This window comes from Carettochelys insculpta, chromosome 1 (genome assembly GCF_033958435.1).
Source record: "Carettochelys insculpta isolate YL-2023 chromosome 1, ASM3395843v1, whole genome shotgun sequence".
NCBI lineage: Eukaryota > Metazoa > Chordata > Testudines > Carettochelyidae > Carettochelys > Carettochelys insculpta.
The window spans coordinates 354,792,131-354,806,377 of NC_134137.1; the positions used below are offsets into that span (position 1 = coordinate 354,792,131).

At 44.5% G+C, this 14,247-nt stretch overlaps 1 protein-coding gene across 4 annotated transcripts in view; it reads left to right on the forward strand.

The window, feature by feature from the left end:
- ORC5 (origin recognition complex subunit 5) overlaps positions 1–14,247 on the forward strand; it is a 163,974-nt gene that overhangs the window by 17,516 nt on the left and 132,211 nt on the right. For 3 of the 4 annotated variants that reach the window (XM_074984157.1, XM_074984160.1, XM_074984158.1), the window contains 3 exons: positions 570–644; positions 3,751–3,862; positions 5,526–5,656. In XM_074984157.1, the coding sequence (XP_074840258.1) occupies positions 570–644; positions 3,751–3,862; positions 5,526–5,656 (318 nt within the window). The remainder of the gene's footprint in view (positions 1–569; positions 645–3,750; positions 3,863–5,525; positions 5,657–14,247) is intronic. The other variant, XM_074984159.1, reaches the window with a different exon arrangement.

Here is a 14,247-nt window from a genome sequence, read left to right on the forward strand (position 1 = left end):
AATCTTGTAAATCTCCAGAGGGCAAATACATTATCACAGAAGAAAATCAGGGTTTTTATATACATCAGAAAGATAGTTACATTGAGCTTACTGCTTAATTTTTTCAGAAAACGTGCATTAGTAAAATGTAACCTTGGTGGGAAAAATCATTCTTTCTTAAAATGTTCATACAATATCCTAATAATGTTTGACACTGAAATATTTTGAAATACTGCTGGATGAAAGTGGAGCTTTTAACTGGCCATTAGCAATGGCTTTATCAATAATACACAAATGGACGCGCAATTTATTTCCACTTCGTAAGAATAGTAGGACGTGACAATGTTGCTTTTCAGTGGTTATTGCTTTTCTTGTGTAGCTGAACTGCTAATATGATTCCATTGTGTTTTGAAATGGTAATTCTCCAGATATGCTCTGTTCGATGTCGTGTTACTTAATGTAGTTTCTTTTGCCATCCAAAGGTTCTGTTGAAATGTGTCTCCATCAGCTAGATTAAAATTTTCTTTTTTTAATCCGCATAAAAGGGCAGTATAAAGATAACTGTATAATAAAATCCTTGTTTGTTAAAGGTGCTTGATAAAGCAGAACAGCTGAGGGATATGGAGGCAAATGTGTTGCCAGGGTTTCTTAAACTACAAGAAATGGTAAGTAACTGGGTAAAGTATTTTAGTTGTATATTGCATAGAAGTTAAAGGTACCAGTCTTCTAGACAGTTCTTTCTCTGTATTAGGTCATCTAGCCATTCTCACTACCAGTGAATTCCATTGGGAAGAGAAAATGAGGAATTTGGGTATAACGTTTTTCCTGAAAGCTGTCATTTTCTGCAGAACTTTGGTCAGCAGCAGAACCTAAATCAGAGTTTAAACATCACAAGAGGCTTTCTTCTTAGAGCTGTTTTTATTATTCCATTTAATAATGCCTTCTGTTCTGTTCGTTCTGTTCTCTTTTATGCATTCTTTTGAAGCTACTTCACCTGTACAGCTGCATCTTCTAAAACATGGGTGTCCAACCTGTTGGCTTGCCTGGGCCGCATTGAGTGAAGAGGAATTGTCTTGGGCCGCATATAAAATATATAATATAGTTAATGTATATAAATCACATAATGTTAAAAGTTTACGATCTTGTGGGACCGCATTGCTAGCTGTCCAGGGCCGCAAGCGGCCCACAAGACGTGGGTCGGACACGCCTGTTCTAAAATATGGATTGCTTTGAAGATTATTGCAAAATTCTACAAATTTTCAAGGTTTAATGATTGCATAAGTGAGCAGAAATTTTGGAAGGCCTGTAAGCTACATAAGGAATAACTTCTAACTGAAAAAAGTTTAGTATAGCTCAGCTCCTACTCTCTGGATTAAAGGGTAGCAACATTCCTGAAACTAGACAACTGGCTGTGTGAGGGTCCAAAATGTACCAAAACATCTGTTTCAGTAGGAGCTAAACCTAACTGTAGAAAATGTGGGACAGATAAACCACATTGTTGCTATCTGCTCTGTGAGGGCCAACCAGAAACTGGCCAGTGAGAGCTGAGAGAGATTTTGCTTGGGGCAGAGCAGCATGCAAAGCCCTTCCCCTACCATAGTATACAGAACCACATGGAACAGCCTCTGAGCTGAGACTGCTGGCAGACAGGGAAGCCTGCCTGAGTGCTGCTGGCCAGGAGCTGCTTGATAAGCACCTTATAGGCAAAACATGCCTTTGTCACTGCACCTCAAGACTCTGCACCTGCTCCGACACCCTTCCTCTAGGCCTAAATTCTCTGCTGCACCCATGCCATCTCCTGGACCCTACACCCCAGCCCCAGCCACAGGTCCCCTCCCAAACCTTCTGCCTTTCCCTCACCCCAGCCCCCAATCACAACTCTCTGTCAGACCCTGCACTCGCTCCTACATCCCTCCTGCCAGGCCAGAATCTTCTCCTGTATCTGTATCCACTCTTGGACCCTGCAGCCCAATATCCTATTCCAGTCACAACCCCCTTCTTCACCCAAACTCCCTCTTAGACCTCACACCCTATCCTGCACCCCAGTCCCCTAGCCCGGGCTCCCTTCACCCAATCTCCACCCCAGACCCTCTCCACAGGAAAGTGCAGCCCTTGTCCACTTACCAAAATCTTGGAGTGGCACTTCCTCACTCTCAATCAAAAATTATTGCCCATACCTAGCGTAGAGCTTTTTTGTGCTTGAGTTACTGGATGGGACAGTTTGTAGCTGTATGTCTGATCTTAGTGGCAAGACACTTCTGTGGGTTGATCATCCACCTTCTGCCAGTGTTAGCAGATAACTTGCTGAAGGACCTAGTATAAAATAAATGAAAAATAGAATGGTTTACATTTTAGAATTTTTAATTGCTGATTAATTTGCAGCACTAGAGGTTGGTCAGAAAAGTGTATCAATCATCTTGCCAGTGATGGTAGCAATATGTAAGTGACTCATAAGCACTGGAAAATAGGTTGTTCAACCTTTCCCTTAAAGATTGTATCTTTGCAGGATGGAAACTGCATCCTGAATCATTATACTTGAGGCTATTTTTAATCTTTAATATATATGAAGCTACCAAAAACCAGGAGTGTATATAAGGAAGAACTATGTGCCTTTTTTTTTCTCTGATAATCTGTGTGCCAGTCCCTTATACTGTTGCACTTTCTGGAATTCATATCCTACACATCTCTTTTCTGTTGCTTACTGAAGTCAATAATTTTTAAGTTTTGATGATATTTGTATTGTGGAAGTAACTTCAGGGAACAAGCTTTTCTAACTTTTAAACATATGGGCTGCTTCTAGAACTGTGGAATCTCTTTATGGAAGGAACCATATTTTGAAGGCATTTCTTCTGCTGAGTGTGTAGTACAGTTGCAAAAAGACCTGCCAAAATAAGAATGTATTTTTATATTTGTACCATATAAGTGCAGAATATGTTGAGGATTGATCAGTTTACTGTAACCATGTAGTCTTTGTTTCCTGAGCAAGATCTTTCTTACAAGATGAAGATGACCTCCACAAGGACATGTAGAATAATGGAATTTCACATTCTATTAAAATTGTATATTATAAAACATGAATATGGTAGCCTGTTTTTCTCTTTAGACTAGGCCCTCAGATGTTTAAAAAATAATGGGACATCAGAAATATTTTTCTCATTCTTAAATAAATTGTGGGACTGTGTTACGATTGTTTTCATATGAAAAATAAGTAATTTGTTATCTACTGACAACTTACTATTAACTTGAAACTTTCATATTTCCACAGACTTTGCTGAAGTATCTTGTATGTCATAGCAGTGTTTAAGATTGCAAAACAATCAATTAAGTACAGAGCTAGCTTTGTAGTGTATTAGTCAGATGACCTTTACAAATTAAGCAGAAAGTATGTTCCCTTCACAAAATATTGGTCATCTTTTTCCTCCTCAACTCTTGCTATACAGTCTCCTAAGGAAATTCTGGATTTAATTATTGACATAAAATTGTGTGTTAATTTTGGAAAGGGAAGTAACTTCATATTACCCAGTACAAGGCCCATACTAGCTTAAATGTTAATTAAATGGCAGGAAAGATACAGGAATCCCAGATGGTTATGAAAATCTGCAAATGTATGAGCTCCCTGATTAGGCCACCAAAAGACTTATTAATATGCTAATAATTTGTGGTAAATGCTAAATTTGATGAAATTCTTCAAATGAAAAATCCTAACAGTCATTCTTCTGATTAATATATTAACATGCAAGGTGACCTTTTTCCTTCTTTCTTCTTTTGTAGACTGACAGAAATGTGACTGTTGTTTTCCTTAGTGAAATCGTGTGGGAACTGTTTCGTCCAAACACTGGATGCTTGGAGCCATTAACCTTATATTTTCCTGACTACAGCATAGGTAACTTTTTTCTATTTTTTTGTTGAATGAATATACTTTGTTGAATGTCCATCTTCGCATTTCAAACATTACAGCTTTTTGTTAAGTGGTGAGAGAAGGCTGAAGCTTCAGCTTTAAATCAGTTAGGAAGTATTATAGTTGAAAATGTATACTGGTTACTAGAGTCAAGAGAACAGTGTTACTTATTAAGAGAGCAAAACATGGGTCACTTTGGTAAAATTAGAAATTCTATATTCCATTCATCCTCTATCTAGGAATCTCTCAACTCATCTAGATTTCCAATACAGATCACCTATCACAAACCATACACTGCATTCTAACAAGTGAACTACATACCAGAGTCAGAGACTCCAGCCTTCTCCTCTACTTCATTTTCCTCCAGGCAACATCATCTCACATTTTGATTTTTTACAAGCAGTACAAAGAACGTAACACTCTATAGCTCTTATGATATTTTAGTCTGCAAAACACAATCTAGCTCATCCCCATTATGATGAGAAATCCAATTTTATTTGTTCTTAACTGAGAGTTGTTTCTGGGGATCCCCAATCCATTGCCCTCATAACAGGAGCTCAGCCAGCTGACAGAATTACAAGAGTATCTTTGGAGAGCTAAATTTCTCCTCCACAGCCAAGGTTAGCTGCAGATGTTTTGACTGTTTCTGCATTTGTTTCTATTTTAGAAGCATGGTGGTTCTTAAAGTTTTTCTTGTAATCAGCTGTCAGTAAAGTTAGCGTTGTTTAATGTTGTGAAGGGCTATGTCTACACTACAGCGGTCTGTTGTCAGAAGTCGCTGTCGGAAGAGATCTTCTAGCAAATTTTCCGTTGACAGAGTGCATCCAGTCATAAAAGAGGATTGAAAAAATGATCTGCTCTGTCAACACAGATGGGCCGGACCTCCTGGCCTTCTCTTGGCAGAAGGGCTGACTGGAAGCCCTGCCTGTCGACAAAGGGTCCTCTCCAGAGCATCCACATGGGTTTTTTGTCACCATATTCTGATGAGAGAGGCATTTTGTGTTGTGAGGGAGAGGCAGAAGGCTGAGGCAGAAGGCTGAGAAGGCTGTTGACAGAAGTGCTGAGTTCTGTCGACAGTATGTTGACAGACGACATTTTTAGTGTGGACGCTCTTCAGGTTTTGTCGACAATACACCTGTTTTGTCAAAAAAACCTCTAGTGTAGACATAGCCATGATGTTTAAGCTTAGGGTATGGGGATTTTTGAGGCAAGGTATGTTGGGGGACTGGGCCATTTTTGATTCTGCTATTCCTCCTGGTAGGGTTTTCTTTGTACTATTGATTTGGGTTCTCTGGTACACCTTGTTAGAATTGTATCAGAGGGGTAGCCGTGTTAGTCTGGATCTGTAGCAGCAATGAAGGGTCCTGTGGCACCTTATAGACTAACAGAAAAGTTTAGAGCATGAGCTTTCGTGAGTTAACTCACTTCTTAACTCGCTCACTGCTGATGCTGATGCAGATGCTAACTCACGAAAGCTCATGCTCTAAACTTTTCTGTTAGTCTATAAGGTGCCACAGGACCCTTCGTTGCTGCTTGTTAGAATTGTTCGGCTTATACTGCACTTAATTTTTAAAATATGATTAATACATATTAATGCAGTCACCAGCTTTTTGAATAAAAATAATCAAACATGTTTATATCTAAACAGGAAATCTACAAAAAATTCTGTCTCATTACCATCCTCCAGAATATTCTGCTGATTTTTATGCTGCATACATTAATATTCTTCTTGGTGTCTTCTATACTGTCTGCAGAGACTTGAAAGAGCTTCGACATCTGGTGAGGGATCCACTAGATTATATTTTCATGTCTCAAAATGTTAAATGCTAGATGAAGTGTCAAGTTGGGATAAAAATCGTATAGTAAGCATGTTGCATCAAAAGATGTGTTGGGATTGGTTTTGCTGTTTAAATCAATTGGTTAAGGTATGAGTGTTCCGAAATCCCTGGGGGCTTTCTACTGTATGGTGTAGCTGGATCAGTCATGTCTCCAAGGAATGCCTCAGCAAGTTAGTGACATTGAGATTTGGGAATTCCAACAGGAGCTCTAAATTGGGTTTTCTGTTTGCTGTTGGGGAAGATGTAAGAACAGCCATACTGAATCAAATGAAATGTCCATCTAGCCAGGCTTTTACGGAGCACATGGGATGTATTTCAGGTGAAAAGGAAATACAGTTTTCAAAATCTCTCTCTCTCTCACACACACACACTCTCACACACACACACACACACACGGAGAGGGAGAGGGAGAGGGAGAGAGAGAGAAGTAGTAGTAGTAGTAGGCATCCTTCAGTCTGCATAGACTATGGATCGTGCCCTTTAAAGTTTCAATTGACGACTTCATTTACAGCGTCTATTGTGACTATGAAGACCCACACGAGAGTGACAGTCCTTGCTGCATCTCTTGCAGATGTAGTGGGTGTCTGGCAAGTCCTTATTGCGCTTTCTGTGCGCTCGCTTCTCTGCTTGCTGTCTGATCTTCATCTCACCCTTCTGAAGGCCCTTGTGTAACCCCTGCCTCCATCTGCTGCGGTCGTCCGCTAGTTCTTCCCAGTTGTCCAGCTCGATGTCTACCTCTCTGAGGTCTCTCTTGCAGACATCTTTGTAGCGCAACTGGGGGCGTCCGGGAGGTCTTTTGCCAGAGGCTAGCTCGCCATACAGGATGTCTTTTGGAATCCTTCCATCATTCATCCTGTGGATGTGGCCAAGCCAGCGGAGTTGACGTTGCTTGAGGAGGGTGTGCATGGTTGGGATTCCAGCTTGCTCGAGGACGGCGGTGTTGGTCACTCTGTCCTTCCATGATATTCCAAGGATGCGCCTGAGGCAGCGCAAGTGGAAGATGTTCAGCCTCTTCTCCTGGCAGGCAAACAGGGTCCAAGTCTCACTGCCATAAAGGAGGGTACTGAGGATGCAGGCTCTGTAGACTTGCATTTTGGTGTGAGTGTACAGCTTATTGTTATTCCACACTCTCTTGCTGAGTCTGGACAGAGTTGTGGCTGCTTTTCCGATCCTCCTATTTACCTCAGTGTCCAACGACAGGGTGTCAGTGATGGTGGACCCAAGGTAAACGAACTCGTGGACGACCTCTAACGTATAGTTGTCAATGCTGATTGATGGGGATTCAGCAACATCCTGACCGAGTACGTTTGTCTTGTTTAGGCTGATGGTAAGCCCAAAGTCCTTGCACGCTTTGGAGAACCGATCCAGCAGTTTTTGAAGCTGGTCTTCTGTGTGAGACACAACAGCAGCATCATCTGGGAACAGCATGTCTCTGATGAGGACTTCTCGCACCTTAGACTTAGCTTTCAGCCTTGCAAGGTTAAACAGTTTCCCATCAGATCTTGTGTGCAGCAAGATGCCCTCTGTTGAAGATCCAAAGGCATGCTTCAGGAGGAGTGTGAAGAAGATCCCGAACAATGTTGGAGCAAGCACGCATCCTTGTTTGACGCCGCTCCTGATTCTGAAAGCATCTGATAATGTGCCGTCATATTGGATGGTTCCTCTCATGTCTTCGTGGAACGACTGGATCATCTTGAGTAACCGTGGAGGACAGGCTATCTTGTGGAGCAGTTTGAACAGACCATCTCTGCTGACCAAGTCGAAGGCCTTGGTCAGGTCGATGAAGGCTATGTAGAGTGGCTTTCTCTGCTCCCTGCACTTCTCCTGCAGCTGCCTTAGAGAGAAGACCAAGTCAACGGTAGACCTCTCTGCGCGGAATCCACACTGCGATTCGGAGTACACCCTCTCAGCAATCTTCTGGAGTCTGCCAAGGATGACGCGAGTGAACAGGTTACCAGTGACGCTTAGGAGGGAGATTCCACGGTAGTTGTTGCAGTCGCTTCTGTCTCCTTTGTTCTTATACGATGTTAGCGTCGCGCATATCCTGGGGAACCTCACCCTCTTTCCAGCACAGGCACAGTAGCTCATGTAGGGGTTCCAGGAGTGTGTCCGCGGCACATTTGATTACCTCTGGTGGTATACCATCCTGACCAGGGGCCTTTCCTGCTGCAATGCTGTTGATGGCTCTCTTCAGTTCATGCACAGTCGGTTCTTGATCTAGTTCGTCCATTACTGGTAGGAGCTCGACGGCATTGAGGGGTGCGTCAACCACAACGTTCTCGCGTGAGTACAGCTCGGAGTAGTGCTCAACCCAGCGCTCCATCTGTTTGGCTTTGTCAGCAATGACTTCACCAGATTTGGATTTCAGAGATGCCATCTTGTTCTGGGTGGGTCCTAATGCCTTCCTCATACCCTCGTACATTCCTCCGAGATTACCAAAGTCGGCACAGGTCTGGATGCTGCTGCATAGTTGGAGCCAGTAGTTGTTGGCACAGTGCCTGGCTGTCTGCTGTACTGTTCTTCTGGTCTCTCTAAGTGCTCGCTGGGTACTCTGGCTCGGTGAGCGTTTGTACTCCAGGAGTGCAGCGCGTCTCTTTTCAATGACTGGAATCATCTCATCAGAGTTAGCTTCGAACCAGTCGTTCGTGTTTCTAGCTCTTCTTCGAAACACCGACAAGGCCGTGTTGTAAACTGTATCCCTCAGATGTTGCCATTTGGGTGTCGTATCGGCGCCCCCAGGGCCTCTGCACAGATTTTCCTGGAGGGTCTCTCTAAACTCTTCAGCTTTCTCCGAGTTTGCCATCTTTCTGGCGTCAATGCGAGGCCTTCCAGCAGGTTTAGAGCTGTACAGCTTCTTGGGTCTCAGCCTGAGCTTGGAGCAAACTAGTGAGTGATCTGTATCACAGTCAGCACTATGATAGCTGCGTGTCAGAAGGACGTTTTTGAGGTTATTACGCCTAGTGATGACCACATCTAGTTGATGCCAGTGCTTCGAGCGTGGGTGTCTCCACAATACTCTCTGCTGTGGCTTCATTTGGAAAAAGGTGTTTGTGATGCAGAGATTGTGGTACGTGCACAGTTCAAGGAGACGCTGTCCATTGTCATTCATTTTTCCCACACTGAAGTGTCCTAAGCAGGAAGGCCATGAGGCCCAATCAGCTCCAACTCTTGCATTGAAGTCACCCAAGATGTACAGTTGTTCCCAAGCAGGTATTTGTGCTACAGCAGCACTAAGCACATCATAGAACTTGTCTCTTACTTCTGGTGTGGCGTACAGGGTTGGAGCATAAGCGCTGATCAGGTGGACAGGACCGGCGCAAGTTTGAAGCGTGATCCGAAGAAGTCTTTCTGATCCTCCCATGACTAAATCCACCATTTGTAGAAGGGTGTTTCTGACAGCAAAGCCAACACCATGCTCTCTGGGTTCTTCTTGGGCTTTACCCTGCCAGAAAAAGGTGTAGTCCTTTTCCTTTAGAGATCCCGAATCTGCGAGTCACGTCTCTTGCAGTGCAGCGATATCAACTCGGAGCCTCTTTAGTTCCTCGTTGATGACAGCGGTCTTTCGGGGGTCACTGGTGACCTGAAGATCTTCAGTCAAGCCGGTCAGCATGGTCCGCACATTCCAGCAAGCAAGCTTAAATTGTTGATGTTTCTCATTTCTTGTTGATTTTCTTATTGGTTTGCCTGGTGCCCAAATTTCAGTCACTTGTCAGGTTCAGGAACCTTAAGCCTCATGCATCCAGCGAGGCAGGTGACCTGTTGCGGGACAGTACCCTATTGGCTGGGGGCTGCCCAGCTTGAGGTGGGCGGTGACTGTCCAGTGAGATGCGAGGATCTTTTCCCACTGTCGAAGGCAACCCCTGGTGCTCGTTCTCTACGCCAGTCGAGTAAGAGCTTATAACCGGTATCTGTTGCCTCCCATGTTGATGCAATGCTGTTCAGCGTTGCCGGAGTACCTCTCCAGGCGCGAGCCTGGGCACTTATTATGGAGACTCTGGGCTGCGCAGACACCAGTGTCCCCCTCTCGGCTCTACTGATATAGTCCAAAGGAGAGGATAACCTCCACGTCTGGTACCAGCTCAGCTGCAGGAGTTGCCGGAACAGTGCCAGAAGTTGACACCAAACCGCCTTCGGACTCCACTCCAGATTTTCTGTCAGGCTTTACTCCCTTAGCCTTTCTCCTTCCCAGGATAACCCACAAGGCAGTGGGGTGTGGAGAATGTGGTTAGGGATCCCACTACTTCATACCTCTGTCACCACGAGTCACCATAGCTCCGTGCAGAGCAATGACCTCATATCCCCAGGACCCTCCTCCCCACCTTTCACCGCCCCTCCCCCCAGCTATCATCACCATAGGACCCTCCCCAACCCACTACCCCCATCTGCTCCCATGTCCGCCCTCCTCACTGCACTGGCCCCTCTCCCTCCAGCTGCTCTCAGTGCCCCCAGGTCCACCTTCCCCCATTGCTCTTCAGGCTCTTCCCTTCCAAGACTCCTTTTCCTGGTAGTGCTGCCTTGCAGGGCACAGGTGGAACACCATACCTGAAAAGGACAACAAACACAGGGCTCCTCCCTCTGCGAACTCCCAGAGGCAAACTCCCTTCCCTGTTAGCTGCTGCCCCCTGTCCGCTGCTCACAGTGTTCGCTGAAAGCTCCCTTCTTTTAGAGGGAGCTGCTAGCTGGTCAGGCCTGACTCAAAGCCTTGCCTCCAGCCTAATCAGCCCTTGAAGGCTCACCTGGCAGGAAACTCCCCCAATTCACACCTTGCAAACTGCTCTTCTCTGCACAGCACAAGCTCAGGCACCCAGGCAGCTGATCAAGCTGCAGACAGACAGACATTCACCCACCAGCTCACCACATAGCCCCCCAAATCCCACACTCACCCAAGCTCCTCTAGGACACTTTGCCCAGAGGCAAACTCCCTTCCCTGTTAGCTGCTGCCCCCTGTTAACTGCTCACCCCTTGTTTGCTGGGAGCTCCTTTCTTATAGAGAGAGCTGCTAGCTGGTCAGGCCTGACTCCGAGAGAGGGAGAGGGTTTTAGAATTACCAGTCTATTATAATCCATCTCAGGATGGGTAAAAATCAATAATTGTAAAAAAAAAAAAAAAAAAAAAAAATTGTATTTTTATTTAAATATGATTTTTGATTTAGTAAAATCAATAAAATACTAAATTTCTCATTTAAAATTAGTTCCCGTTAAAATCTCATCATAAACATGCTTCTTGTATGCTTAGTCTCATAAAATTGAATTAATGACTCTAGTCTGTTCAGCCTAATGACTTGCTCTTGTGTCTTTAAAGTTCTGGGCTTTCAATTTGTGTTTCTCTGCTGAATAAAAAATAATACGTGCAAAGAAAGAGACAAGCTGGATATGATTGTTTTTGTTCTGGGTTTACGTGGTGGTGGACTTTCACCAGGCATGGCAGAGGAGTAAACCAAGACATTGTCTTAAAAATAGAGAGACTATTTAGGAAAGAATGGAGGCAACATACAAAGGAACAATGGTGTGGACTGGAATGAAAAAGGGAAGACATTATTCAGTGTGCACACATCTTCTCTTAGTCCCTCACACTTTTGTCACAGAAAAACTGTTATGGCTTCTGGGCACATGAGACACAGCATTTATCCAGCATGGATGCTATGAAATTAAATGTTTAAGGTCGGGAAAGAACAGGTTAAGCACTATTTAGAAAAGCTAGACATACACAAATCCATGGGTACAGATTTAATGCATCCAGAGGTACTGAGGGAGTTGACAAATGTCATTGCAGAGCCTTTAGCCATTATCTTTGAGAACTCGTGAAGGTTGGGAGAGATCCTGGGTGAGTGGAAAAAGGCAAATATAGTACTAATTTTTAAAAAAGGAAAAAAGACAATCCAGGGAACTCTAGACGGGTCAGCCTTACCTCAGTCCCTTGAAAAATCATGGAGGGGGATCCTCAAGGAATCCATTTTGAAGCTGGACTTGGAAGAGGGGAAAGTGATCAGGAATAGTCAACTTGGATTCACCAAGGGCATGCCTGACCAATCTGATTTGCTTCTATGATGAAGTAGCTGGTTCTGTTGACACGGGGAAGTCACTGAATGTGATATATCTTGACTTCAGCAAAGCTTTGGTATAGTCTCCCACACTATTCTTGCAAGTTAATGAACTGTGGATTGTATAAATGGACTGTAATGGGCCTGACAATCTAGCCAGCTTTCTATCCACAACAGGTAGTAATCAACAACTTCATGTCTGGTTAGTCATCTGTTTCAAGTGGAGTGCCCCAAGGATCGGTTCTAGGGCCAATATTTTTCAACATCTTTATTAATGACCTTGATGAGGGGATGGATTGCATGCTCAGCATACTTGCAGATGACACTGAGCTAGGGAGAGAGTTTGAGATAGGGTCCATCGTGGAGGATTGGGCCAAAAGAAATCTGATGGTGTTCAGCAAGGACAAGTGCAGAGTCCTGCTGTTGGATGGAAGAATCCCAAGCATTGTTACAGGCTGGGGACAGACTGGCCAAGTAGCAGTTCTGCAGGAAAAGACTTGAGGATTACAGTGGACAAGAAGCTGGATATGAGTCAGCTCTGTTCCCTTGCAACCAAGAAGGCTAATAGTGTATTGGGGTGCATTCAGAGGAGCATTTCCAGCAGATCTAGAGAAGTTACTATTCCCCTTTATTTGGCACTGGTGAGGCCACATCTGGAATATTGCATTCAGTTGTGCCCCTCCCCACTCCCCAGCATATTAAGGATGTGGATGCATTGAAGGGCGTCCAGTGGAGGGCAACCAAAATGATTGGGGGGCTGGAGCACATGACCTGTGAGTAGAGGCTGAGGGATTTGGGCTTATTGAGTTTGCAGAAGAGTGAGAGGTGATTTGCTGGCAGCCTTCAGCTTCATGAACAGGGGTTCTAAAAAGGATGGAGAGAAGTTGTACGTGATAGTGATGGATGATAGAAGGAAGCACCAGTGGTCTCAAGTTAAAGTAGGGGAAGTCTAGGCTGGATATTAGGAATATCCCACATGAAGATGGACACCAAGCTGTTGGGAATATTATTCCTGATGAGACCGAGGCACAAATGGTGGCGGAGCTTTGTGGCTTTGTCCTCACCCACAACTGTTTCTGATTTGGGGACAAATTATACCTTCAAATCAGTGGCACTGCTATGGGCACCCGCATGGCCCCACAGTATACCAACATTTTTATGGCTGACCTGGAACAACGCTTTCTTAGTTCTTGTCCCCTAGCACCCCTCCTCTACCTGCGCTACATTGATTACATCATCATCTGGACCCTTGGGAAGGAGGCTCTTGAAGAGTTCCACCATGATTTCAACAGTTTCCACCCCACCATCAACCTTAGCCTGGGCCAGTTCGCTCAAGAAATTCACTTCCTGGACACTACTGTGCAGATAAGTGATGGTCACATAAATACCACCCTATACTGAAAATCCATGGACCGCTATGCTTATCTACACACCTCCAGCTTCCATCCAGGACATACTACATGATCCATTTTTTACAGCCAGGCACTAAGGTACAACTGTATTTGCTCTGATCCATCAGACAGAGACAAACATCTACAAGACCTTTACCAAGCTTTCCTCAAACTACAATACCCACCTAAGGAAGTGAGGAACCAGATTCACAGAGGCAGACGGGTACCCAGAAGCCACCTGCTGCAAGACAGGCCTTGCAAGGAAAACAAGAGAATACCACTGACCATCAAAGCCCCCACCTAAGGCCTCTCCAGCGCATCATCAGTGATCTGCAACCCATTCTGAACAATGATCTTTCACTCTCACAGACCTTGGGAGGCAGGCCTGTCCTCGCCTATAGACAGCCTGCCAACCTTAAACAAATCCTCACCAGCCACTACAAATCTCAAACCAGTGACTCTTAAGTCTGGAACCAGCCCCTGCAACAGTCCTCGCTGCCTGGTCTGCTCACATATCTACACCAGTGACATCATCACAGGACCTAACACCAACTGTGCCATCAGGGGCTCTTTTACCTTCACATATACTAATATAATATGTGCCAGCAATGCCCCACTGCAGTTTACATTGGCCAAACCGGACAATTTCTCCATAAAAGAATAAATGGACATAAATCAGACATCAGGAATGGTAATGTACAGACGCCTGTGGGAGAACATTTCAGTCTCCCTCCATACTCAGTGGCAGATTTAAGGGTGACAGTCCTGAAACAAAAAAGTTCCAAAAATCAAATGGAGAGAGAAATCACTGAACTGTAATTTATTTGCAAATGTGACTCCATTAACATTGGATTAAAGAGAGACTGGGAGTGGCTCACTGCTTACAAAGGCAGTTTCTCTGCTCTGGGTGCTGATATCTCCTCATTAGACTCTGACAAAGGCTCACATCCTGCTGTCTGATCTGACTTGTTTTTTCCTCTTTTGATAAGTACTGTTGACACTGGGCCATTTCCACCTTGCTGAATAGCCCTTGTCAGCTCTGGCCCTCCCTCTTACTGGGACCCCACTCTTTAAATACCCCTCTGAAACCACCGCCGCCCC